Here is a 24,952-nt window from a genome sequence, read left to right on the forward strand (position 1 = left end):
GATAAAACAGTCTGAGCAACTGAAATCACAAAAGGATGCAACAGCGGATGCTCGGGAGATAAACCTACCTTTTTCTTAACGTCAGCTTGCGCTCTTGCCAAGGCCCGCTGCAGCCTCTCTTCCTGCAATTGTCTCTGCTGCCTGATCTTTTCTTCTCTCATCCTGGCCAAATAAAAGAGCACGTTAAACGTCACAATTGCAAGTCACATAAGCCCGAAATTATCTTTGAGAATTCTACTGGCTTGTGTCATATAGAGCATTGGATCCACAAATAATTTTGCTCTTCGCATAATGTTACGTCCAGGCTGGGGTTGCTGCTCCAGCTGCTACCGGTGTGCTGAGCATGCAGCTCTGTGTCTCTGGCATGCCTACGTGTGCGTATGAGTGATATTTTGCTTCTGCGCGTGTGCAGGAAGCAAAATTTTGCGAGGAAGTGCACACTTGAGATTTGGGCATTTTTCTTGCTTCTGTGCATGCGCGGAAGAAAAAAAAATACTGAAATATCTCTCGTGGGTGTCCCTTCATGAGATTTTGCTTCCTGCGCACGCACAGAAGCAAAATCTCACTCAGATGCGTGTATGCTCACACGCCAGAGACAGCTGCATACGCAGCTCAATTTTCACTAGCGATGCGATGGTGTCAACTGCACCAGTAGGAACCTGCTACTGGCTACACTGAAAGCCTCATCAAGGATAAAGAACTGGCTCCAAAAGGGTTAATGCTATCTGATTCATTGTCTCAGCTGATTCTGGGACTGGTATATTGACAAAATATCTGTAGTATGTACTTTGCAAAATGGAGCTTTTCTGACACTTCATTTTATTACTTCTATCATAATCTATTGCAAGCACTGGTGCAGTTTAAACTTAGTTTCCCGTGTCCTTATTAAACCTGTATGATTGACAAAAAGCAAGCATCCAAATGATACTTGTAAAGCCAGATATTTCTATGCATGTAAGAACACAAGATTAATCCATGTCATACTATTAAGTTCATTTGATAGCAATAACAATAGCACAGTCTCATACAGTGGTACCTCTACCTAAGAACGCCTCTACTTATGAACTTTTCTAGATGAGAACCGAGTGTTCAAGATTTTTTTGCCTATTCTCAAGAACCATTTTCCACTTACAAACCCAAGCCTCCGAAACTAATCAGAAAAGGCAGGGAGAAGCTTCTATGGGGCCTCTCTAGGAATCTCCTGGGAGGAAACAGGGCCAGGAAAAGGCAGGGAGAAGCCTCCGTGGGGCCTCTCTAGGAATCTCCTAGGAGGAAACGGGGCCTCCACCCTCCCTGTGGTTTCCGCAATTGCACACATTATTTGCTTTTATATTGATTCCTATGGGAATCAAGCCTTTCTACTTAAGAACCTGGTCACGGAACAAATTAAGTTTGTAAGTAGAGGTACCCCTGTGTACCGCTTCATAGTGCTGTAAAGTGGTTTATGGAGTCAGTATATTGCCCCCAACCATCTGGGTCCTCATTTTATCAATCTCGGAAGGATGGAAGGCTGAGTCAACCTTGAGCCATTCAGAATTGAACTGGAGTGAACAGTGAGTACTGCATTGTAATCATTGCACTACCAGGGCTCTTTGATGCTCTTACCATGCTTACACAGCAGTTTTGATGGCAACAAAAATAATAGCATCAATAAGGTTAACTAGAAGATGCAGAGAAGGAGGTGGAGGGATGTAATCATTCTGTTGAAGGCATATTGGAGCCAACTCTTGAATAGGGTTTTCGTCTTACCTCATCCTTCGCTCTTTCTCTTTGGCTTTCTCAGCTTGTTCTATCTTTCCTGATGGCACCCTCTCAAGGCATTCTAGCAAGTCATCTAACTGATGTTCTATAACAGTAAGCATCTGCAAGGTGCCCAGGTTTGCCTCATTCTCCCCAATGCAGCGACGATAGACTTCCAACACCTTTCGATGCAAACTCACCAACATTTTGTCCTGCCAATTAAGAATCAGTAGTGAACTTTCAGGCCTCAGAAATCTAGATATTGGGACTCTGACATCAGCTTTCAGTTATATTAATAACTCAAAATTCCTCCCATCTGAACTGTCTTTAAGAAACCTAGCTACGACAGGGGCTCTTGATAGCAGGAAAGAACTATTATACAAAGAATTTGAACCTCCAAATGGGAAGAGCTACAGAGGGTAAAGCATTGCAAAGCATTGCATGTACATGCTATGCAAATGCTTAAGATGTGCTCAGATCTGATCTGTTTTCTTCAACAAGGTTGTGACTTCAACAGCATGCCACCTAAATCTTCACCAGGTCTCCTTTTTACCTTTTTCTTGGGATCTGGGTGGAGAATGTCGGAAATGGCATGAGGTGGAGATTTCCAGTATCAGTTTAGCCTTTTACAAGATCACAGCACTGTTTCTAACATCAGAATAGAGCAGTGATGGTGAACCTATAGCATGGGTGCCACAGGGGGCACGCGGAGCCATATCTGCTGGCACACAAGCTGTTGCCCTAGCTCAGCTTCAACGTGCATGTGTATGCCGGCCAGCTGATTTTTGGCTCGCACATAGGCTCTGGGATGTCATTTTTGGCTTCCATCGAGCCTCCAAGGTAATGGGAGAGGGCATTTTTACCTTTGGAGCCTGGGGAGAGGGAAACACGAGCCTACTGGGCCCACCAGAAGCTGGGAAACAGGCCTCTTCCAGCCTCCAGAGGACCTCCAGGGGGTGGTGGAATCTGTTTTTACCCTCCCAGGCATTGAATTATGGGTGTGGGCACTCGTGCATGCATGATAGCACACATGCATGATCTTTCGGCACCCAAGGAAAAAAAGGTTCGCCATCACTGGAATAGAGAATCTAAGTTATCTTGTGGACTGTGGAGCAGGTCTTATGATCCTTCCCTTTGGAGGAAAAGTAACCATCTCCCATCTGCATCATTCAGTGGCTCTGTATGTACCTTCTAATCTTCAGGTTCAAGCTTTATCAATTGACTTGATCTTATACATACCTGAACTTCGGCTTTGTACTCTCCAAAAGAAAAGACGCGTGCTTTAAGTTCCAGGTCTGCTGCCGTCTCCTCCTCTTTAACAATGTTGGCTTGCAGAGTTATAGCAAGCAGTTTGAGTTGTTCTATTTCACGATCCCTAAGCCAGGAAAAAATGGAGTCATTTTTGGGAAGTGTTCGACATGAGTAATTTTATACCATGCAATTACTTGGAAAGATGAGCTAATTTAATACCTGTTCAGTTCTTACTTGGTTAAGCCAGTTTTTCAAGCATCTTCTTTGGAGCTGTAAGAGAGCAGCTTTCCACTGGCAAGATCATGATTTTTCAACTCCCAGGTCCTGAATTTTCCTAGCCCCTCTATACAGGTAATCCTTGAGTTACGAATGTAGTGGAGACTGCTCATTACATTCGTAACTGGAGGATTCGTGGGAGTGAATCTTGTACATTGAACAGGATCGCTCCCTCCTTTCGCCCACACATTTGTTAATCGAATGTGAGGCTTGTTAAGTGCACATGAGGTATTTCAAGTTGGGGAAGACCAAGGGAGGTGGGCTACTGAGGGAACACTCCACCTGCCTAAGACCACCCACTCTTTAAAATGAGTTGGGCTGAGAGAGAATTACTGGCCCAAGACCACCCAGGTAGCTTTCATGCCTAAGGTGGGACTAGAACTTACAGTCTCCTGGCTTCTAAACCAGCACCTCAGCCTCCCCACCAAACTGGCTCTCTATGCTAAGATGTTGTGTAATAATATTTAAATCATAATTACTGCTAGCAATGTTTTATCGTCTAAATCAGCATGTGCACGTTTTAACTAAAGCTGATACTCCCAACATTTGTGGCAATCTGAACTATTTAAAATATTTTAATATGCAAGGCTGCATTTATGTATGCAATAAAGCAGCTGGCAGAAAAAGATGAATGATGTGTCTCGACATCTCCTGATCCTTCATTCTCAAAAGTGAAATGGAAGAACTTGTTTGCCAACCTTACAAATATCTCTTCCATTTTGGTATCTCCCAATAGATGCTACTATGTCTAGGGCTGGAGGGAGATATAGGGAAGGACATTTTTTAACAGCGGGGAAGAAAAACCAATGCCATGTTGTTGGAGGGTACAGAGTTCTCATGTTTGGAAAGAAACAGAAAACATCCTTGTGTTGCAAGAAATTATTATAGGCAATCATTTGTAACTGCTTACATTTTATTACGTGTGTTATCCAATGTGTGTCTCAGCTCATCCAAAGTTTCCTCTGTCTCCTGAGAATTCTGAATCAGAGACAAGTTCTGTTCTTCCAGCTCTGTGAAAACCTCCAGCAGCTGCTGTGGATCTGTAAAGAATAATTCAGGTATCTGCCAAGGAAAGTATTAACAAGAAGTAGTTCAGCGGTGAATTGCTGCCAGTTTGGACTTGTTCTTTAGAACCAGTGGTGGAAATTTACTGCCGGTCACTGAATCGGTAGTGATGACCAGCGTTCCACGCTCCCGAACCAGCCCTCCAGTTGCCATAGCTTGGAAGAAACCCACAGCGCAGGTTTTTGCGCAGGGGATCATTTCCGGGTCTTTTGTGCGATGTGATGCACACTTCCATCACAATCAAAACCAGTAGGTACGGTAAGTAGAACCCACCCCCGAAGGAGTTCCCATATAGTTAATCAAATGTACAGATTGAGAGGGAAAACAAACTTTATCCTGAATAAACTGTGCTAATCCTTTCTCCATAGCACTGATAAAAAGTTAAATTATAGATAATCTTAGTGGAAAGAAAATGGCGAAAGAGAGAAATAATTGTTTTTCTCTCTTTCACCATTTTCTTTCCACTAAGATTGCTATAATCTAACTTTTTATCAGTGCTGTGGAGAAATGATCATCTCAACCGTGAGATGGGCAGCAGATAAATTTAATAAAAAATAAATAAAATATCTACTATCTCTATTTAGCTATCTACCTAGTTATCCTCTGTTGCTGTCTATTGTGATATCTTGGTACTGTACTTCAATAAATACACCCCATTCAGCTAAGGAAGTACTGTATAGAAACATAGAAACATAGAAGACTGATGGCAGAAAAAGACCTCATGGTCCATCTAGTCTGCCCTTATACTATTTTCTGTATTTTATCTTAGGATTGATATATGTTTATCCCAGGCATGTTTAAATTCAGTTACTGTGGATTTATCTACCATGTCTGCTGGAAGTTTGTTCCAAGGATCTACTACTCTTTCAGTAAAATAATATTTTCCCATGTTGCTTTTGATCTTTCCCCCAACTAACTTCAGATTGTGTCCCCTTGTTCTTGTGTTCACTTTTCTATTAGAAGTTACATACTAAGATAGGCCTCTGAAATCCATTTGACCTCTCTATTTAATGACAGAGTTCCCTGAGCTTTTTCTTTCAAACTATTTCAGTAGATTATTGAATAAATAATCCACATGTGATTACCTTGAGCAGGGTGGGCAACTCATAATCTGTATAAAGCCCAACCACATTTTCCACAGTGTCAGGATTGTGCCATCAAAATTCAAGAGGAAAATTCTAATGTTTAATGGAGTGATTGTCCTGCATTTCAGTACCTTTTAAGCTACTAAAAATTTTCAATACTATTTCACCTTAAGAATTCCAGCTTAAAAATGTACAATTAATTGCTGAGCTGCAGTTATATGCTTAAAAATTGAATTACTGACCTCATCATCATCTTCATCGGATAATTCTGGACTTAATTTTTCTTCTGATGCGGCAATCTGTACACTCCTGTAGAGATTATTCTTGAGTCAGTTGTTTACAAATTCCTTGTGTGTCCAGTCACACTTGGCCAATAAAGAATTCTCTCCTATTCTATTTACTCTTCCTTAGCTTTTGCAAAATTTGCTAAATTCATCTACATGCTACTACCGTTTTCCTTTCAGTTAATGGTTGGACTACCTTCTCTCCTGCATGCTTCCATTTTGAAGTGTGACATTTTATGGGAAATTTTCAAAATGGGAATATAGAAGGGAAATCCCATTGGAAAAGCAGAGAACTATTTGTACAACAGAGGATACATAATTCTGAAGAGTGGAAGAGTAAAGAGCATTGAAAATGCAGTCAGTTGTAAATTGATGTAAACTGACATCATCATGGAGTTTGGTGGCTCATGAGGTTAGAATGCTGGGCTGACAATTGGCATGTCCGCGTTGAAGACCCACTGCTCCTGCAGCGAGGATGAGCTCCTGTCACATGCTCCAGCTCCTGCCAACCCAGCAGTTTCAAAGTGGGCAATGATTAATAGGTACCACTTCAGTGGACAATTCACAGGGACCTGAAAGGAGCCCTCAACTTGGCATCTCCCAGGCAATGGTGATGTCACCAGCAAATTCTTTCATCACAGAAGCACTTCCGTTTGAAAAAAACCCCAAAACCCTGATGTCATATAAATTGGCAATATATACAACGCTTGACTTGTACAAGCAACCAACATTTACTGTATATATAGTGCTCCACACATCCTACATCTTTGCATTTATTCTCATTTGAGAGGCCAAAATAAAGGCATAATTTGAAAGAGCTGCTGCTGTTAGATAGCATACAATGATATTTTCCTGTGAGATTCAATACCCAATTTTGGTGATTTTTGGTTCCTCCCTGTCTCTCTCCCAACTCACTTCCCCGACATACTTACGGCTTTCTGCTTTGTTGAGACTTTAGAGCCTGCCTAGATGCTACTCGGTTTACTTTGTAAGATTCTCTTCTAGACAAAATTTGGCTTGGCGATCTAGAAGTGGGAGGTTCCGGGTTAGTCACTTCAAAACTAGAATGTTTTGTTATGCTTAATGTTCGACGTCGACCTTTGTCTTGAAGTTCTTGAATGTCCTTCCCTGAACCTGAATACAGAAAAGCCTATTAATTGTGTGATCCCCATTTGAATGTTACTATTTAAGGTGGGGAGAGAAAGGGGAGGAAAAGACTATTATTGGTAAGCCATGACAGAAAGAGGGATGGGAGCATTTGTTTATTTTATTTTATTTATTCATTTTATTTATTTTATTTGTCATACAGATATAGCATTTTATTGTAGTATGTTTAACATAATATAAGTATAGAGTAGAGATAGAAAAGATAAAAAGACATTAGGACAGGAATGGTAGGCACAAAAGTGCACTTATGCATGCCCCTTACACTTTCATGACTAAAAGTTTGGTTCTAATGCAGCCAAAAGGAAAGAGAACACCCGTCTCTCTATTTACACCTCTGTGAATACGTCCTCTGAAATACATATTTTAAAGGCAAATTTTAATGTAGTATAAGGAGATGGATTTCCAGGAGTGAGGGAGTGCATTCCAGAGAAGTAAGAGGCAATCAAGTTCACATATTATGTGAGAAGAAAGAAAGACAAGACAAGTCCCTTGATAATAGTTAAAAGAGTACATTGTAGGTACAGATAGCACAGTGCTCGGTTATGGTACGATTTTATGAAACAATAAAGAACTCAGCTTGGATGAATCCTCACATGTCAGTCTTGGTTTAAGGCCTGACAAATTCCTTAATATGTATTTTTGTGGATGTTTGGGGTTGTAAGCTAAGATTTCAAGAGTATTAAGTTTGTCATGCTCTAGATATAACAATTTTTAGCATTATCAATAATGCATTTGTTTAAAACAATTGAAGAACCGAATAATTTAAAAAATGGAAAAAGCCATGAATGGAAGCACCTTTAACACCAATTATTTTGAAAAGATAGTAGAATTTACCTGTTTAAATTGGAAGTTCTCTACTATTATTTTTATTTTCTGTAATTATATCATGTGGCTTTGCTTCTGGTTGGTTTCTTCTGAAGATGGGTGATGTTCAGCAACCGCTTCTGAAGATCTACTGTTATTTCTGTGCAGATCTGAGAATCACACACAGTCTTGGGATTATGGTAGTGCTTACCTTTTGACTGTAGTGATTTTTCCTCTTTATTTTCAGAATTGAGTTTATATGCCTTTCTTTTCATCCGCCGTCTTTCATGATCTTCCCACCATTCTCTGGGAGATAGTTGGTAGAGGAAATCCTTGAACACCACATATTCCTGCAAAGTGTCCTCAAACCGGGCTATCTCACTGAAGAAAAGAAACAGTCATTGCATCAAGAGCAAATGGAGATTACTCTGTGGTACTTCCAAAGGACACTGCTGTAGAAAATTGGGATAGATATTGGGTACAAAGCTCTTCACCCCAAGTACATATTCCCAGGAAAAATAAATTGTTAGCCATAATTTTTTTTCAGACCTAGAGAATGCTGGATAAGACACCAAGAGACAGTAAGAGTACTGGGAAGTGAAACTGCAAGAAGATAACATCTACAATAAATGGATGGGTGGATGGATGGATGGATGGATGGATGAATATCCCTAAAATATCCCTTAATTTTACTCTGAATGCTATTGGTAGAAGATAAACAACATTTTTGCATTGCCTGAAGTTAGGACATCTTCATAAAAAGCATATGGCATACTTATGTGTGATTGTCTTTGTGGGTTGGTCATGAGAAGAATCTGGTCCGTCAAGAGAGCTATCTCTTTCCTGATGCCATTTATTTTATGGCCCTATATTGTTACCATAATGCTGGGATCCCTCTGACATGACTGTCTAGAGAAGCGATGGAGGAAGAGTAAGTCCGAATCCGATCGAACACTTGTAAGAGCTGATATTAAGACTTACAAAGTGGCGCTCAAGGCGGCAAGATCATGCCGCCTTGATTGCATCAACGGAATCTCGCCCGGCCGCTCTGTTTAGGGTGACCCGCTCCCTTCTTAATCAGGGGGGAGTTGGGGAGCCCTTGCAGAGTAGTGCCGAGGACTTTAACACATTTTTCGCTGATAAAGTCGCTCGGATCCGGGCGGACCTTGACTCCGATTGCCCCCACCCTCCTTGCCTTTCATAAACTTCTTAAAACCCACCTCTGCTGTCAGGCATGGGGGAATTGAGACATCTCCCCTTGCCTATGTAGTTTTATGTATGGTATGTTTGTGTGTATGCTTTTTAAATAATGGGGTTTTTAAGCTTTTAATGTTAAATTGTTATTTAGACTTTTAATATTAGATTTGTTTCTCTGAGTCTTCAGAGAGGGGCGGCATACAAATGAAATCAACCAACCAACCAACCAACCAACCAACCAACCAACCAACCAACAAACAAACAAACAAAAACTCCATTGACTCTCTTTTCTTCTGCCTCTAAAAATGGGGTTCAGACAAGGCTAAATGAAATTTGTCCTAGCAAGTCATCAAGATCAGAATCGGCAAGTGCTTAGAATGGCTATTTAAAATGTATCGTCAACTGGTGATTGTCAATTCCCAGAGCAGTAGTAAAAAAAAAAAATCCATTCTGGAAAGCATAATGGAAAACTATTTTCACATTCTTGCCAAGAAGACAACATTCCTGTATCTATGTAATCATGCAAGGTCAAACTTAATTCAAGGAAGTCCATTTTTTAAAAATGAAATGTTAATTGATTTTGATCAACTGATCAATATAATTGAACCTTTCCAGGCCGCAACATTTGGAGCAAAAACACCATTAGTTTTTCAGGGGAGTGCTTTATTTTAAAATAATTCCTGAAACAAGTCCAATTCATTCTAATATTGAATTAGAAGAACAATAGCAATTTTAATTTTTAATTTTAATACATTCCAATCAAGTATTTATTTCCATCTTCTCAGAGAGAAACAAAAGGAAACCTATAAAATCTTCTTATTCATAACTGAGGCATATAATTAATATTTATCAAGCATAAACATTTAGCATGTCATAAAGATTTATACAACTAGTGTACTTTTAACTGCATTGGGACATCCAGGAAAGGGAAACAGGGAGGAAGGAAAATATACCCTGGATTATATCTTCTGTAACTGCTACCTTTGGATGTTCATCATTTGCGCGGTCAATTCTCGGATCTCAATTATTTTCTCCAGTTTTGCTTTGGTTTCTTTTTCAGCACTAAGAAAGAAGAAATAAAGACAGAAATGATCTGCACAGCATGACTGGACATAAGTGATGTCAGTATTAAGGGAGATCTCAAAGTTTTAGGCCACCATGAAAAATCAGAGGCAATGGTTAAAGTAAAGGTTCCCCTTGCACATATGTGCTAGTCGTTCCTGACTCTTGGGGGCAGTGCTCATCTCAGTTTCAAAGCTGAAGAGCGAGGGTTGTCTGAAGACATCCCCATGGTCACGTTGGCAGCATGACTAAAAGCCAGATTCACACAGAACACTGTTACCTTCCCACCAAAGGCGGTCCCTATTTTTCTACTTACATTTTTACATGCTTTCGAACTGCTAGGTTGGCAGAAGCTGGGACAAGTAATGGGAGCTCAGTCCGTTACACGGCGCTAGGGATTCGAACCACTGAACTGCCGACCTTTCTGATCGACAAGCTCAGCGTCTTAGCTACTGAGCCACTGAGCCACCGCATCCCAATGGTTAGGGAGATATAAATTTCTTCCTGGTGTTGTTCCATTCCTCTCCTTCCCCCTGTCCTTTCCTTCTTGTCTCTAATTTGGCTGAGGAATATGTAGAATGTGATGATTTTCAAGTCAAGATGGTTTGACACATTAGATGACATAAGGCTGGCCCTCTTTATCATGGTCAACTGTGGTGGGATCATATTAGCCATAGCACTTAGACTTATGTAGCACGTCATAGTGCTTTACTGCAACGTTCATCTACCTGTGAATTTCTTTTGGACCTTTTAATTGACTTCTGTCTGATAAACACTCTCTTTAAGGTGGGGAGTGGACAGCCTATATGTTAGTTAGAGAACAGAGAAGGTAGCTCTCCTAAACTGTCAACACAGATTCCATTCTAGAACTTCAATATGAGCTCTCTCTTTTTTTTTAATTGCGGAAAACCTTCTGCTAGTCTGGGTGGGAAGTGGAAGACATCTAGCTAACTAGCTTCAGGATTACCTAGCAGTTTTGTAACTCTGAAAATATCAGTACAGTGGAACCCCGACATAAGAGCTGCTCTACTTAAGAGCAACTCGAGATAAGAGCTGGGAGGGGAGAGATATTTTTGTTCTACTTACAAGCCCAAATTCGAGATACAAGCGCCAAGGAGCTGTCTCCTGAAGCCAAACGCTAACTTCCGCGTTCGGCTTCAGGAGACAGTTGCGAAGCGGCGCGCGTGTTTTAAAAGGTTGCAGCCGGCCTGGGGGGCTCGGGGGGGGGGGTGCTTGCAGCTTTCTTTCTTGCTCTTTTTCTTTCTCTCTTTTACCTTCCCTTCCTCTATTTCTTCTTTTCTTTCTCCTTCCCACCTTCTTCCCTCCCTCCCTCCCTTCACTCATTCCTCTCTTACTCTCCCCTTTCATAAGTTTCCTTGCTTCCTTCCTCTGTTCCTGTCCCTTCCCCCTTTCTTTCTTTCTTTCTTGCTCTTTTTCTTTCTCTCTTTTACCTTCCCTTCCTCTATTTCTTCTTTTCTTTCTCCTTCCCACCTTCTTCCCTCCCTCCCTCCCTTCACTCATTCCTCTCTTACTCTCCCCTTTCATAAGTTTCCTTGCTTCCTTCCTCTGTTCCTGTCCCTTCCCTCTTTCCTTCCTTCCTTCCCACCCTCCGTCCATTCATTCACCCATTCCTCTCTTGATCGCTTAAAGCCGGTCCCTGGTGCAAAAAGGGTTGGGGACCTCTGTCCTACAGGATTGGGTGGCAGAGAAGTTGAACATATGTAAATTTAAAAGTTTAAGAAAGTTTACAAGTTAAGTGAAAGAAACTTCATTATTCATTTATATGTACATGTACATTTCTTTATTAAAAACATGTCTTTCTGCATAATTTAGACTAACTTTGTGAGTTTTTTGAGGGCTGGAACCAATTAAAATTATTTACATTAATTCCTATGGGGAAAAGTCGTTCGAGATAAGAGCTGCTCGACTTAAGAGCCCAGGTCCGGAACGAATTAAACTCGTATCTCGAGGTACCACTGTAGTTGGGTTTTCTTGTGTTTGTTAAACAAAAAAAAAGAATAGTATAGAAATAAATCAACTCATGCTCAGTGATAAATAAATCAACTCATGCTCGGTGATTTGACCCTCTACAGTAATCTGAAGTTGCAGAGACCACCACCCCTCTCTCAGCTGCTGTGTTTTGTTGAAACTAGAAAATCAGAATGTCATTTCTGGAAATTATTTATTCTTCAGTCTTAAGATAGAAGGTGAGCATCACTTAAGCCACTCTTTTAGTTCACCAAGCATCTCTGACTACCCCTTTCAGACCAGTTATAAAAAGATGTGTCAGATAATTTCAACCTTTAGCTGCCTAATAGTGCCTATTATAGATTGCTCAAAAAATAAAGGGAACACTCAAAGAACACATCCTAGATCTGAATGAATGAAATATTCTCATTGAATACTTCGTTCTGTACGAAGTTGAATGTGCTGACAAGTGAAATTTATAGTCAATCATTGTTGGTTCCTAAGTGGACAGTTTGATTTCACAGAAGTTTGATTTAGTTATATTGTGTTCTTTAAGTGTTCCTTTATTATTTTTTTGAGCAGTATATTTTGTTCAATGATTCTTGACAAATATATCTTTTCTTTTATGTACACTGGGAGCATATGCACCAAAAACAAATCCATTGTTTGTCCAATCACACTTGGCCAATAAAGAATTCTATTCTATTCTATTCTAAATTTTAATCCTACAAACATAGTTCCCTCTAAGCTGAGCAGTGAGCAATCGCTCACTTAAAAATCATCAACAACTCAGAGTTTTCCAAACCTGCCCAGAAGCCAAGAGGGAAATTTTATTATTATTTCTGTGCCGCCCAGTCCCAAAGGGACTGCCGCTCAGACACTATACTTTTCCGCCCACCCCCCAAAAAGATTAGAGAGAACACTGCCTACAAAAGGTATCAGGAAAAAGAAAACAAAACCAACATTGCAATTTCTCCCTCTCTGATATCATACCCTACCATTCCCCCTATAGCCCTGGGAGATTTCCCCCCCAAAATATCAAGTGCCCTTCAATATGATTGCAGAAATGTTCTTAGGAATCTCCTGCAATACTTAGTGGCAGATTTTGTGCCTCCTTCTGAAAACTGTAGAACTTCCCCAGAACTTGAGAATGTCTACGAATGCTACAGTATAGATCCTGTGGTTTCAGTGTTACATTTTCAAAGCTTGGACAGAGTTTCTGTCATTCTCTTTCAGGAACTCGTCAAACATGGCAGCGTCCTTTTCCAAGTCTTCCTCAGCCTTCTCCAGCTTTGCTTCTTCTTCCACTGCCAGATTTTCCAGTTTCTGAATTTCATCTTTTTTCACAGTTACAGCGTACTGAAATGTAAGCCAAAAATGATTGAGAAAGGGAGGCCCAGTAAATGTCTCTTTTCAGTCCATGGACAATTCTACCGCCTCCATAATTTGGAAACTGGCTGTTCCATTGCTAAAAAAATTCTGCTTCTATGTGGAACTGCACTTCATCTTAGGGCCAGACTATCTACGGGACCGTCTCCTGCTGCATAACTCCCAGAGACCAATAAGATCACACAGGGTCGGCCTCCTCCAGGTTCCATCAACTAGGTTGACTCAGCCTTCCATCCTTCTGAGATGGGTTAAATGAGGAGCAATATGCTGGCTCTGTTAAAAAAAGTGCTACTGCTAACATGTTGTAAGCCACCCTGAGTCTAAGGAGAAGGGTGGCATAAAAAAATCAAATAAATAAATGAACGAATAAACGAACAAACAAAGAAACAAACAAATGTGTGGCTGCCCCAGCTCTATGAAACCAACTCCCCCATGATGCCCGTACTGCTCCTAACCTACTGGCCTTCCAAAAGACTATGAAGACCTGGCTTTGCTGGCAGGCCATGACACCTGCCATGGTCAAATTACATTGAATGGTATGCATGTGTGTTGCCTGGATTGATTGAGTTATGGGTTTTAACTGGGGTTTACAGTTTTAGATTTCCCATATTTGACTTCTTTTTTATTGTATTTATATCTTTATATTGTTGTAAGCCGCCCTGGGTCCTTTGGGATTGGGTGGCATAGAATAAATAAATAAAATAAATAAATCTCTTCTACCCATCTTTGCTATTACTCCCAAACTGTTCAATGATTTCTATCTTTCTCTTTTTAACAGATAAACTGTTAAAGACCTGTAACAGATAACGACCATTTACGAGAGATAGGTGACACAGAATTTCATAATGCCCAAACTGGAATGAATGTGTATGCGTCCAAGAGCATGCCGAAGCACCAGAAACCCAAAGACCAGCAAGCACATGCCGCCCACCTGGTCTTTGGGTTTCTGATGCTCCAGCGTGCATGAAGACCAGCTGGCCGGCATGCATACATGCTGGAAGCCAGAACAGCAGCTAGCAATGGTGCGTGTGCCCACAGAGAGGGCTCTGCTTGCCACCTCTGACACTCCTGCCATAGGTTTGCCATCATGGGCATAAGCCGTCTACCATCTTCCACCAGGCAATTTACCGAAATGATTCCTCATGCTAAAAGTTGCATTGAGTTGCAATGAAGCCCCTTCATTTAATGCTTCCCCTTTTCAAAGCATTCCTCGGAGAGAGGCGGCATACATACCTAATAAATTATTGTTATTGTTATTGTTATTTTGCTGCTGCTGCTGTTGTTGTTGTTATTATTATTATTATGTCAGTACAACACAGCAAACGAGATCACTATGCTGGATTTCTTATTTCATCACCAGTCGGGCGCTTCCCAAGCACCTAGGACTGCGTGATGTAGCAGCGAATTATGTTTGCCGATCCCAGTAAAGTGGCCTTTTGCAATTGACAGATGGAGATTTTGTCAATTCCAATGGTTTTCAAATGTCCGCTGAGATCCTTTGGTACTGCGCCCAGCGTGCCAAGTACCACTGGGACCACTTTCACCGGCTTATGCCAGTCATTGCAATTCGATTTTTAGATCTTCGTATTTCACTAGTTTCTATTATTATTATTATTATTATTATTATTATTATTATTATTATTATTATTATTATTAATCAGACTGGTGCTGGTTCCTCTCATATTATCCTCGCAACAATTTGGTTAGAAAGAGTAGCTTTCCCCAAGGCCCTCCAGTGAATTTGATGGCCAAAAAACCCGACTTGATCCCAGCTTTCCCCAGTACAGATCCCAAGCTCCCCTTCACTAGCCCAAGCAGGCAACACCACTAGAACAAAATGAAATACCTGTAGCAAGAACATCTGCCGTTTCTGATCGATGTAGTCATGCATGGTCTCTCTCTCTACAACCTGATCTGGAGGGAAAAGAAAGAAGAAAGGAGGAAAGAAAAGGGTGCACCCATGCAAGCCGCAACATCCAAATGCAACACGTCACAGTGAAGTGAGAGGACAATGTTTTTAGCAGAACTTCCAAATTCTTTTTCCATTGATTTGAGCTGGTTGAGAGACCCTTGCAGCCAACAATTTTATCAACCCCGTATTTAGAAACTGGCCTGTTCCATTACTAAAAGTGTTTCGCTTCTATGTGAAACTGCTCTTCATCTCTTCTATTTATCTTTGCTCTATTTGTTTCATTTAATCTTATTTTCGGAGCATTTATAAATAACAGCGCCATCTTCTTATCAGGGAGGTTTTAGGTGTGCAGCTGACTATCGTGCATTACAGCAGCAGATACCATTTCTGGGAACAGCAGGCTTTTGTAGAATTTGGTGCCCATAAAAAACTTCTTCCATATGCTATGACCCTATGGCATATGATAAAAGCCCATCCGAAACATCCAAGCTCTAGTGAAACTCATTTATATTACAGAGTGTTTTAGAAACATTTGGAAGAGATTTACGAAAAAATGATTCATCTTGTACTCCTATTTATGGTCAAGATGTAAAGTGAATTTTAAGCTGATCCTATAAAAATAGAGTCCGTACTTTCCCCTTTAAAACCCTGCTGTGCTGTTCGGGTCTGTGAGACCCGAAATCAAAGTTTGAGGCCCTGTAAAACTTTTTCCCTGCATATCTGAAACTTGAAATTTCATGACTTTTCATCATTTCAGGGGTTCTCTCTATGAGAATTTTTTTTGGGGGGTGGGGGGTTTCTTTCTTGCTGAAAAAAAAAGTCACACTTGTACTGTTCCTGGATCACCCTGACCGAAAATTCTTCATTTGAAGTGCTTATGTTTGGTCAATTTGAAAACTTTTTTCACTTGGAAAGTAGTCTGAAAATTTCTGCACACAATGATATGAAAATTGAACTGAAAAAAGTATGCATATTGCTTTTTTTTAATTATAAAAGGCAGACCCCCCCTTCATTTGTGAACTTTTTTTCAATTTATAGATAGTTTAGCTTGCAAAATATGTTCAAATTTACTAAAGTAAAGCATACACATTTCTGAACATAATGATATGAAAATTGAACTGAAAAAAATGATGCTTATTGGTTTATTTTGCTGATGAAATGAGCCCCCCCCCCCTGTTTTTGTGAAATATTTTTCAATTTATGGATAGGTTTGCTTGCAAAATGCATTCTATTTTACTAAAGTTGGTGTGGGATTGGTAGCTTCAACATTTCTGAACATAATGATGGAGAGAGAGGGAAAAGAGAGAGATACCATTTTCTCATAGACAACATAGAACCACAAAACCTGGATAGTAAAGCTGGGTGTGTGTGTCATGTGACTCAGTGACAATGACATTGAGTTGGCCACGCCCACCCAGGTTTTGTGGCTCCCGGTGTTTTGTTTTCTCTGGGAAACAGGTCCAAATGGCTCTTTGAGTTTTTAAGGTTGCTGACCCCTGAGCTAGGGAAATAAAAGGTGCTGAATTACTACTGCATCTGTCCCCTTCTTCCTGCACTTATATCTAACATAAAGTAAGATTAGGATCTGAATGCTTTCCTCAACTACCTTTAGTAATTGCTATCTTCCAGGACATGCTTTCTCTGAGACTTTTGAGTCGTTCCGCTTCTGCTAGTAACTCCTTGTCCTCAGCTTCTTCTTCCATTTCGATTGCTCTCTTGAATCCTGTCTGCTTGGAACTCTGCAGAGTGGAGTAAGTCATCTTCTCGTGGACTTTCATAGTCTTCCGTCGCTCTCGCTCCTAAAGGAAGAAGGAGTTGGTAAAATGCTCCCTTCATTATCGGAGGCCTCACAAGATGGCTGCCTCAGCAAAATTCTATCTCCAGCATAAAGGACTGTATAAGAAAATGCAGCTGCTCAGGAGGTCAAAAATAGAATTGTATTTTGTAACACTGGAGCTAATTATTCACTCCACGAGATCAGTTATACCAGTGATGGAGAATCCATGGTACAGGTGCATAGGTGGCACGCAGAACCATATCTGAGGGTACACGAGGCATCAGCTCCAGGGCCCATGTGCATGCTAGTCAGCTGGTTTTCAGCCTTATTTTTGGCCCGTTTTGCTCTCCCCAGATTTTAGCAAAGCCTCCTGAACCCTGGGGACAGCAAAAAATGGCCCAACAGGCCTACCGGAAGTTAAGAGGTTTCAGAGAAGCCTGTGCGCTTATGTAGCAGTGTGGGGAGTTGTGTGCATGCACTGGGGGCAGTGTGGGGGTTTGTGCAAGCATAGGGGAAGAACATTATCTATCTATCTATCTATCTATCTATCTATCTATCTATCTATCTATCTATCTATCTATCTTCTTTCTTTCTATGTATGTACCTACCTACCTACCTACCTACCTACCTTTCTATCTATCTATCTATCTATCTATCTATCTATCTATCTATCTATCTATCTATCTATCTATCTATCTATCTATCTATCTCTATCTATCTATCATCTATCTATCTATCTATCTATCTATCTATCTATCTATCTATCTATCTATCTATCTATCTATCTATCTATCTATCTCTTTCTATCTATCTATCATCTATCTATCTATCTATCTATCTATCTATCTATCTATCTATCTATCTATCTATCTATCTATCTATCTATCTATCCATCCACCCACCCACCCACCCACCCACCTACCCATCTACCTTTCTTTCTATCTTTCTATCTATCTATCCATCCATCCATCTACCCACCCACCCACCCACCCACCTACTGGATTTACTATGGATGTGGACACGCAATGGCATGCTATTGTGTGTGCGCACACCTGTTTTGGCACCTGAGCCAAAAAAGGTTCGCAATCACTGAGTTATATATAGAAAATAGCAGAGTTGGAAGAGTTGGAAGTTGGGTTTCTGGTCCAACCTCCCCTACTCAAGCAAGAGACCCTACACTGCACTGCATACCTGGGGTTCTCTATAAAAATGGGGTATAGCATCCTCCTCTCAGAACTTACTATGAAAGTAGCTTTGATGCTGCTATTCCACATTTCTTTAATCTAAGTGCCGAGCAAGACTACATAAAGAAAACAATGATCAGATTTCCTTAACCAGTTGCCCTCCAGTTGGATTGAGTTCCAGTTACTATAATCTCCAGCTAGCATAGCCAATTGTTTTCACTGGCTAGTCGTGGATTCCAATCTTAGGAGAAAGAAGATTCTCTCTATCTATGCTGTCTGAACACTCAATCCTCTTATCACCTGTAGCTTTTTTTTTTTTTAATCCGATTCCCACTTGCACTTTTGACACTTTTACAGAAACATTGGTGTATCTTTTGTAATACACAGAGTTTTTCTAAATGTCTCAGAGATTCTCCTTAACTCGTGAAAATAATATTGCATGGATAATGACATTATTTCTGCTATGAAATCTCTTAATTCAATGAGACAGTACGCAGTACACCAGTTCAGTGGGAAGAGGGCACATCACACTGTCAGCATTCTGACTGGCCCTGGCTGGGAAGAATTTCTTTTGGAAACATCCTGTATTTTCTACATACCATCCTGGCTTTTTCTTTCTGTTTATCTCGCAGCAAAAAAATATCAATATCTGCAGGGATTCTGAATGGGTTTTGTTGCAACAGCAAGTCTGTGTTTCGAGGAGCAGCTGCAAAACCAACAAACAAAAAATATTAGAAAAGCAATAGCTGAGCAACATTATGTCTTCCAAGTATAACAAGGAAATTAATAAGAATAACCAAAGTGGGCCCGATTAGGCAAAAAAAGAATGAAAGAAGGTTGGTGGGTGGTGCTCTTGGCTTTGCTTGCCCTAGCATTAAATAAAGGGAACACTTAAACAACAGAATATAACTCCAAGTATTCAATGAAAATATTTCATTCATTCATATCTAGGGTGTGTCATTTGAGTGTTCCTTTTATTTTTTTGCCCAGTAGATATGTGTGTGTGTATGAATTGGCCATGGTAAACTGCCCAGTTATGTATATCGTATACAGTGGAACCCCGACATAAGAGCTGCTCTACTTAAGAGCAACTCGAGATAAGAGCTGGGAGGGGAGAGATATTTTTGTTCTACTTACAAGCCCAAATTCGAGATACAAGCGCCAAGGAGCTGTCTCCTGAAGCCAAACGCTAACTTCCGCGTTCGGCTTCAGGAGACAGCTGCGAAGTGGCGCGCATGTTTTAAAAGGTTGCAGCCGGCCTGGGGGGCTCGGGGGGGTGCTTGCAGTTTTCTTTCTTGCTCTTTTTCTTTCTCTCTTTTACCTTCCCTTCCTCTATTTCTTCTTTTCTTTCTCCTTCCCACCTTCTTCCCTCCCTCCCTCCTTTCACTCATTCCTCTCTTACTCTCCCCTTTCATAAGTTTCCTTGCTTCCTTCCTCTGTTCCTGTCCCTTCCCCCTTTCTTTCTTTCTTTCTTTCTTTCTTTCTTTCTTTCTTTCTTTCTTTCTTGCTCTTTTTCTTTCTCTCTTTTACCTTCCCTTCCTCTATTTCTTCTTTTCTTTCTCCTTCCCACCTTCTTCCCTCCCTCCCTCCCTTCACTCATTCCTCTCTTACTCTCCCCTTTCATAAGTTTCCTTGCTTCCTTCCTCTGTTCCTGTCCCTTCCCTCTTTCCTTCCTTCCTTCCCACCCTCCGTCCATTCATTCACCCATTCCTCTCTTGATCGCTTAAAGCCGGTCCCTGGTGCAAAAAGGGTTGGGGACCTCTGTCCTACAGGATTGGGTGGCAGAGAAGTTGAACATATGTAAATTTAAAAGTTTAAGAAAGTTTACAAGTTAAGTGAAAGAAACTTCATTATTCATTTATATGTACATGTACATTTCTTCATTAAAAACATGTCTTTCTGCATAATTTAGACTAACTTTGTGAGTTTTTTGAGGGCTGGAACCAATTAAAATTATTTACATTAATTCCTATGGGGAAAAGTCGTTCGAGATAAGAGCTGCTCGACTTAAGAGCCCAGGTCCGGAACGAATTAAACTCGTATCTCGAGGTACCACTGTATTATATATATATATATATATCACATGTTTTTTGCTGAAATTTTTTTAAAATTAAGGGAGACTAGGATGGCACCATTTCGGCCTTGTTCTGGCCTCATCAGCTAGCCACACCCTTACTGGGATTTGATTGGGGAGCTTCTGCCTTGTAAAGCAGAGAATTAACAGCTGAGCCACCAGACCTGATCCCTTCAGCTCTGTACCAGGGAGGGGCTATATGATCCGACATAAAAAACATATATATATATATGTTTTTTATGTCGGATCACCCTGGTATATTGATATAAATATAATACGCGATATATATGACTGGGCAGTTTGCCATGGCCAACTCATCGCAGGACAATTCAATGAATACAAAAGGTAAATTCATTTAGACAGAACCGTGGCCAATAATAATAAAATAAAGGCAATCCAGAAATACAAGAGTTACAGCCATTTCAATGAAATGTGATTACCAATAGTAAAATTAACTGATTAAAATGATTAATAAAGCACTGAATTGTCCCCAGCAAATTGGCCATGGCAAATTGGCTGTGGCGAGCTATCCCATTTCATGTTAAAAAACGTTTGGGAAATCTTGCAACATATCATATCAGAAACGAGATTTGGATACAGTAGTGTTGTGTTCACATTTTAATGGAATCTCAAGCATTTAGTCCAAATTATTTCCAAATTAGGACTAGATCTATACTTAGCCTCATTTAAAATTAAGACAATTTATTATTTGCCACACGATAAACTTTGGTTGTGAAAACAACTTTCTTTTTATCTCTTCTTTCTTTTATTCTCCAGTCTAACTTCAAGATGCTCTGGCAAGAATTTCAAAGGTATGGGGAGGATTACACAGGGAAGGTTTTTATGTTCATGAATTAGATTTCAGACCCAAGAGAACATCAAAATACATTCACTCTACATGATTTGGAAGATTCTCTGGTCCTGAGAGTCACCATGCAAGAATGGTAATTATCTGCTTAAAGTTGCTAAAATGGCAATAGCTTCCTCTGTTGTGCGGTAATTCCAAAAATTGATCTATTGTATTAAAATTCCTCAATGATCTACTGATGATTACTTGCATAATGGAATTTGGGAACTGATAGTAAACAATTAAAAAGAGAGACTTACATGATTTGGTGCTTGGTCTAGAGCTGGACTTAGAAGAGGGTATTGTAAACACATCTCCAGTTTGTTTAGATAATATCCGTGACTCTGATGCAATAAATAACAAACTTTATTTAGTTATCCAGAAATAAGTTATATTATAGGGAAAGTTGCTAAGACGTGTTAGCATCATAGCGCTTACCATACTTCAATGATTGAAGACTGAAAACTAATGGGTGAGATCATCCGAGGGCATGGGGTGAGGTATCATCAGTACGCTGATGATACCCAGCTTTACATCTCCACCCCATGTCCAGTCAACGAAGCAGTGGAAGTGATGTGCCGGTGTCTGGAGGCTGTTGGGGCCTGGATGGGTGTCAACAGACTCAAACTCAACCCGGATAAGACGGAGTGGCTATGGGTTCTGCCTCTCAAGGACAATTCCATCTGTCCGTCCATTACCCTGGGGGGGGGGAATTATTGACCCCCTCGGAGAGGGTCCACAACTTGGGCGTCCTCCTCGATCCACAGCTCACATTAGAAAACCATCTTTCAGCTGTGGCGAGGGGGGCGTTTGCCCAGGTTCGCCTGGTGCACCAGTTGCGGCCCTATCTGGACCGGGGCTCATTGCTCACAGTCACTCATGCCCTCATCACCTTGAGATTCGACTACTGTAACGCTCTCTACATGGGGCTACCTTTGAAAAGTGTTCGGAAACTTCAGATCGTGCAGAATGCAGCTGCGAGAGCAGTCATGGGCTTACCTAGGTATGCCCATGTTTCGCCATCACTCCACAGTCTGCATTGGTTGCCGATCAATTTCCGGTCACAATTCAAAGTGTTGGTTATGACCTTTAAAGCCCTTCATGGCATTGGACCAGAATACCTCCGAGACCGCCTCCTGCCGCACGAATCCCAGCGACTGATTAGGTCCCACAGAGTGGGCTTTCTCCGGGTCCCGTCAACTAAACAATGCCGGTTGGCCTCTGGGAAGAGCCTTCTCTGTGGCGGCCCCGACTCTCTGGAATCAACTCCCCCCGGAGATTAGAACTGCCCCTACCCTCCCTGCCTTCCGTAAAGTTCTTAAAACCCACCTTTGTCGTCAGGCATGGGGGAACTAAAACATCTCCCCCGGGCACGTACAATTTATGTATGGTATGTTTGTGTGTGTGCTTGTTAGTATATCGGGGTTCTTTTTTAAACTTTTTAAAATATTTAAATGTATTTGAATCTATTTGGATTTGTATGATCTGTTTATGCCTGTTGTGAGCCGCCCCGAGTTCACGGAGAAGGGTGGCATACAAATCTAAATAATAAAAAAATAAAAAAAAAATAATTTGTTTGGGCACTTTTTATATATCATTGGGAACAGAGTCAAGAGTGGTGCGGTAGCCTAGAAGTGGAGCTTTCATCTCACAATCAGGAGGCTGTGAGTTCGATCCTAAGTAGAGGCAGATATTCCCAGTGGGCACACTGAGAATATATCTGCTGTACAAAATTCAACATTGATGACAGGAAGGGCATCCAGCCATTAAAACACTCCGTCAGCTCCATTCAGTTTCCCAGACTGTACCTCACAAAGGATTATGGGGTCGTTAAATGAAGATGATGATGACTGGGAACAGAGTCACATTCATTAATATCATTCCTTTCCAATATACTTAAGATTAAGAAAAAAACAGTCTTCCTGACAATACAATCTCTCCCTCTTTTTCTTTCTTTCTTTCTCTCCCTCCCTCCCTCTCTCTCTCTCTTACACACACAGTCATTTGAACATAAATTCTCAATAAACAACCTAGTGCCTCTGAGTATAACCATACAGATTTTTTTTAATTGACCTGCAAAAAGTATTCACTTCAACCAGGGATAAGTTTATGCTCCAGGTATTAAATTCCAAAGAAACCGACTATCAATGAAGTCAGCTGTTTCAAAGGGAACAATCTATATTACATACACAATAAGGATAAGTCTGTATTCTGCTTCAGAAGCTGCACACACTATAACATGAATTTTACAACTGTAAAAAGAAGGACGCATTAAATTCTAGGAAATTTAAAAAAAGGAGCCTTACTGTAGATATCTTCAGAGTCCACTGAGCCAGTAGATGGACTTGAAGGGGCAAATGAGACTCCAGACATCTTGAGAATGTTTTAGCTTAACAAGAAGGCTGACAAATTCCCACCTGGTGAACCGTTGTCCTGAGATGCAACACTGGACCTTGGCCTATGAAGAGATGTGTATAAGGAATCCTTTGTTAAACGGTAATAAAGATTTTAAAGAACTCTCCCATTAACTAAAATTGGGACTGGGGTAAACAGTTGCAAATGATGGTGGGCTTTGTTTCACAGGACATCCGTTTTGTTCTTGAGCAGGGTGGACTTCAGCAGGTTTGGATTGGTTCTGTAGAACCGGTGGCAGCAATTATGCGCAGTTTAGAGAACCGCTAAATTGTACCACTGATTAGCCCTGTCCCGCCCATTCATTCCTTCTCGGGCTCACACACACAGAGTAAACATGAGGAGGAGGCAAGAAGCAGCCAAATTGAATGCTAGAAGACTTAGCCAAACTTTTCTGTTAGTTCTGTGGATGTGGCTTGGTGGGATGCCACTGCCCCACTTTGCCATGAGTGGTGTCAAGTTGGCCACACCCTCTCAGTCACATAACACACCCTACCAAGCCATGCCCACAGAACCAATAGGGGGGAAATTTGAATGTCACTCCTGTTTCTTCAGAAAGATGTTATCAGAATAGGATAGGGTAGGTAGGGTAGGGCAGGCTAGAGTAGAGTAGAGTACAGTAGAGTAGTGTAGGGTAGAGTAGAGTAGAATAGAATAGAATAGAATAGAACAGAGTTGGAAAGGACCTTGGAGGTTTTCTAGTCCAACCCTCTGCTTAGGTAGGAAACCCATGTTACACCAACACTCTGCAATCTGCATTGGTTGCCGATCAGTTTCCGGTCACAATTCAAAGTATTGGTTATGACCTATAAAGCCCTTCATGGCACCAGACCAGATTATCTCAAGGACCGCCTTCTGCTGCATGAATCCCAGCGACCAGTTAGGTCCCACAGAGTGGGTCTTCTCCGGGTCCCGTCAACTAAACAATGCCGCTTGGCGGGACCCAGGGGAAGAGCCTTCGCTGTGGCGGCCCCAGCCCTCTGGAACCAACTCCCCCCAGAGATTGCCCCCACCCTCCTTGCCTTTCGTAAGCTACTTAAAACCCACCTCTGCCGCCAGGCATGGGGGAATTGAGATACCCTTTCCCCCTAGGCCTTTACAATTTTATGCATGGTACCTCTCTATGTATGTTTGGTTTTTTATTATAATGGGTTTTTAATTGTTTTTAGTATTGCATTATTGTTATACGCTGTCTTATTATTGCTGTTAGCCGTCCCGAGTCTCCGGAGAGGGGCGGCATACAAATCCAATAAATAAATAAATAAAATAAATAAAATACTGTAAACCCGACACTATTTCAGACAGATGATTATCCAACATCTTCTTAAAAACTTCCAGTGTTGGAGCAATCACAAGTTCTGGAGGCAAGTTGTTCCACTGATTAAGTGTTCTAACTGTCAGGAAATTTCTCCTTAGTTCTAAGTTGCTTCTCTCCTTGATCAGTTTCCACCCATTGCT

At 41.0% G+C, this 24,952-nt stretch overlaps 1 protein-coding gene across 4 annotated transcripts in view; it reads right to left on the reverse strand.

Moving 5' to 3' along the window:
• The window catches only part of CFAP100 (cilia and flagella associated protein 100), a 34,700-nt gene that overhangs the window by 4,085 nt on the left and 5,663 nt on the right, over nt 1-24,952 (reverse strand). For all 4 annotated transcript variants that reach the window (XM_070738353.1, XM_070738350.1, XM_070738354.1 and 1 more), the window contains 14 exons: nt 23,389-23,540; nt 21,343-21,426; nt 18,761-18,867; nt 16,807-16,999; nt 15,135-15,202; nt 13,095-13,258; nt 9,851-9,931; nt 7,884-8,053; nt 6,634-6,835; nt 5,660-5,726; nt 4,178-4,329; nt 2,980-3,115; nt 1,750-1,952; nt 69-162 (listed from right to left, as the gene is read on the reverse strand). In XM_070738353.1, the coding sequence (XP_070594454.1) occupies nt 69-162; nt 1,750-1,952; nt 2,980-3,115; nt 4,178-4,329; nt 5,660-5,726; nt 6,634-6,835; nt 7,884-8,053; nt 9,851-9,931; nt 13,095-13,258; nt 15,135-15,202; nt 16,807-16,999; nt 18,761-18,867; nt 21,343-21,426; nt 23,389-23,455 (1,788 nt within the window). In that variant the 5' untranslated portion in view covers nt 23,456-23,540. The remainder of the gene's footprint in view (nt 1-68; nt 163-1,749; nt 1,953-2,979; nt 3,116-4,177; nt 4,330-5,659; nt 5,727-6,633; nt 6,836-7,883; nt 8,054-9,850; nt 9,932-13,094; nt 13,259-15,134; nt 15,203-16,806; nt 17,000-18,760; nt 18,868-21,342; nt 21,427-23,388; nt 23,541-24,952) is intronic.

This window comes from Erythrolamprus reginae, chromosome 2 (genome assembly GCF_031021105.1).
Source record: "Erythrolamprus reginae isolate rEryReg1 chromosome 2, rEryReg1.hap1, whole genome shotgun sequence".
NCBI classification, from domain to species: domain Eukaryota; kingdom Metazoa; phylum Chordata; class Lepidosauria; order Squamata; family Dipsadidae; genus Erythrolamprus; species Erythrolamprus reginae.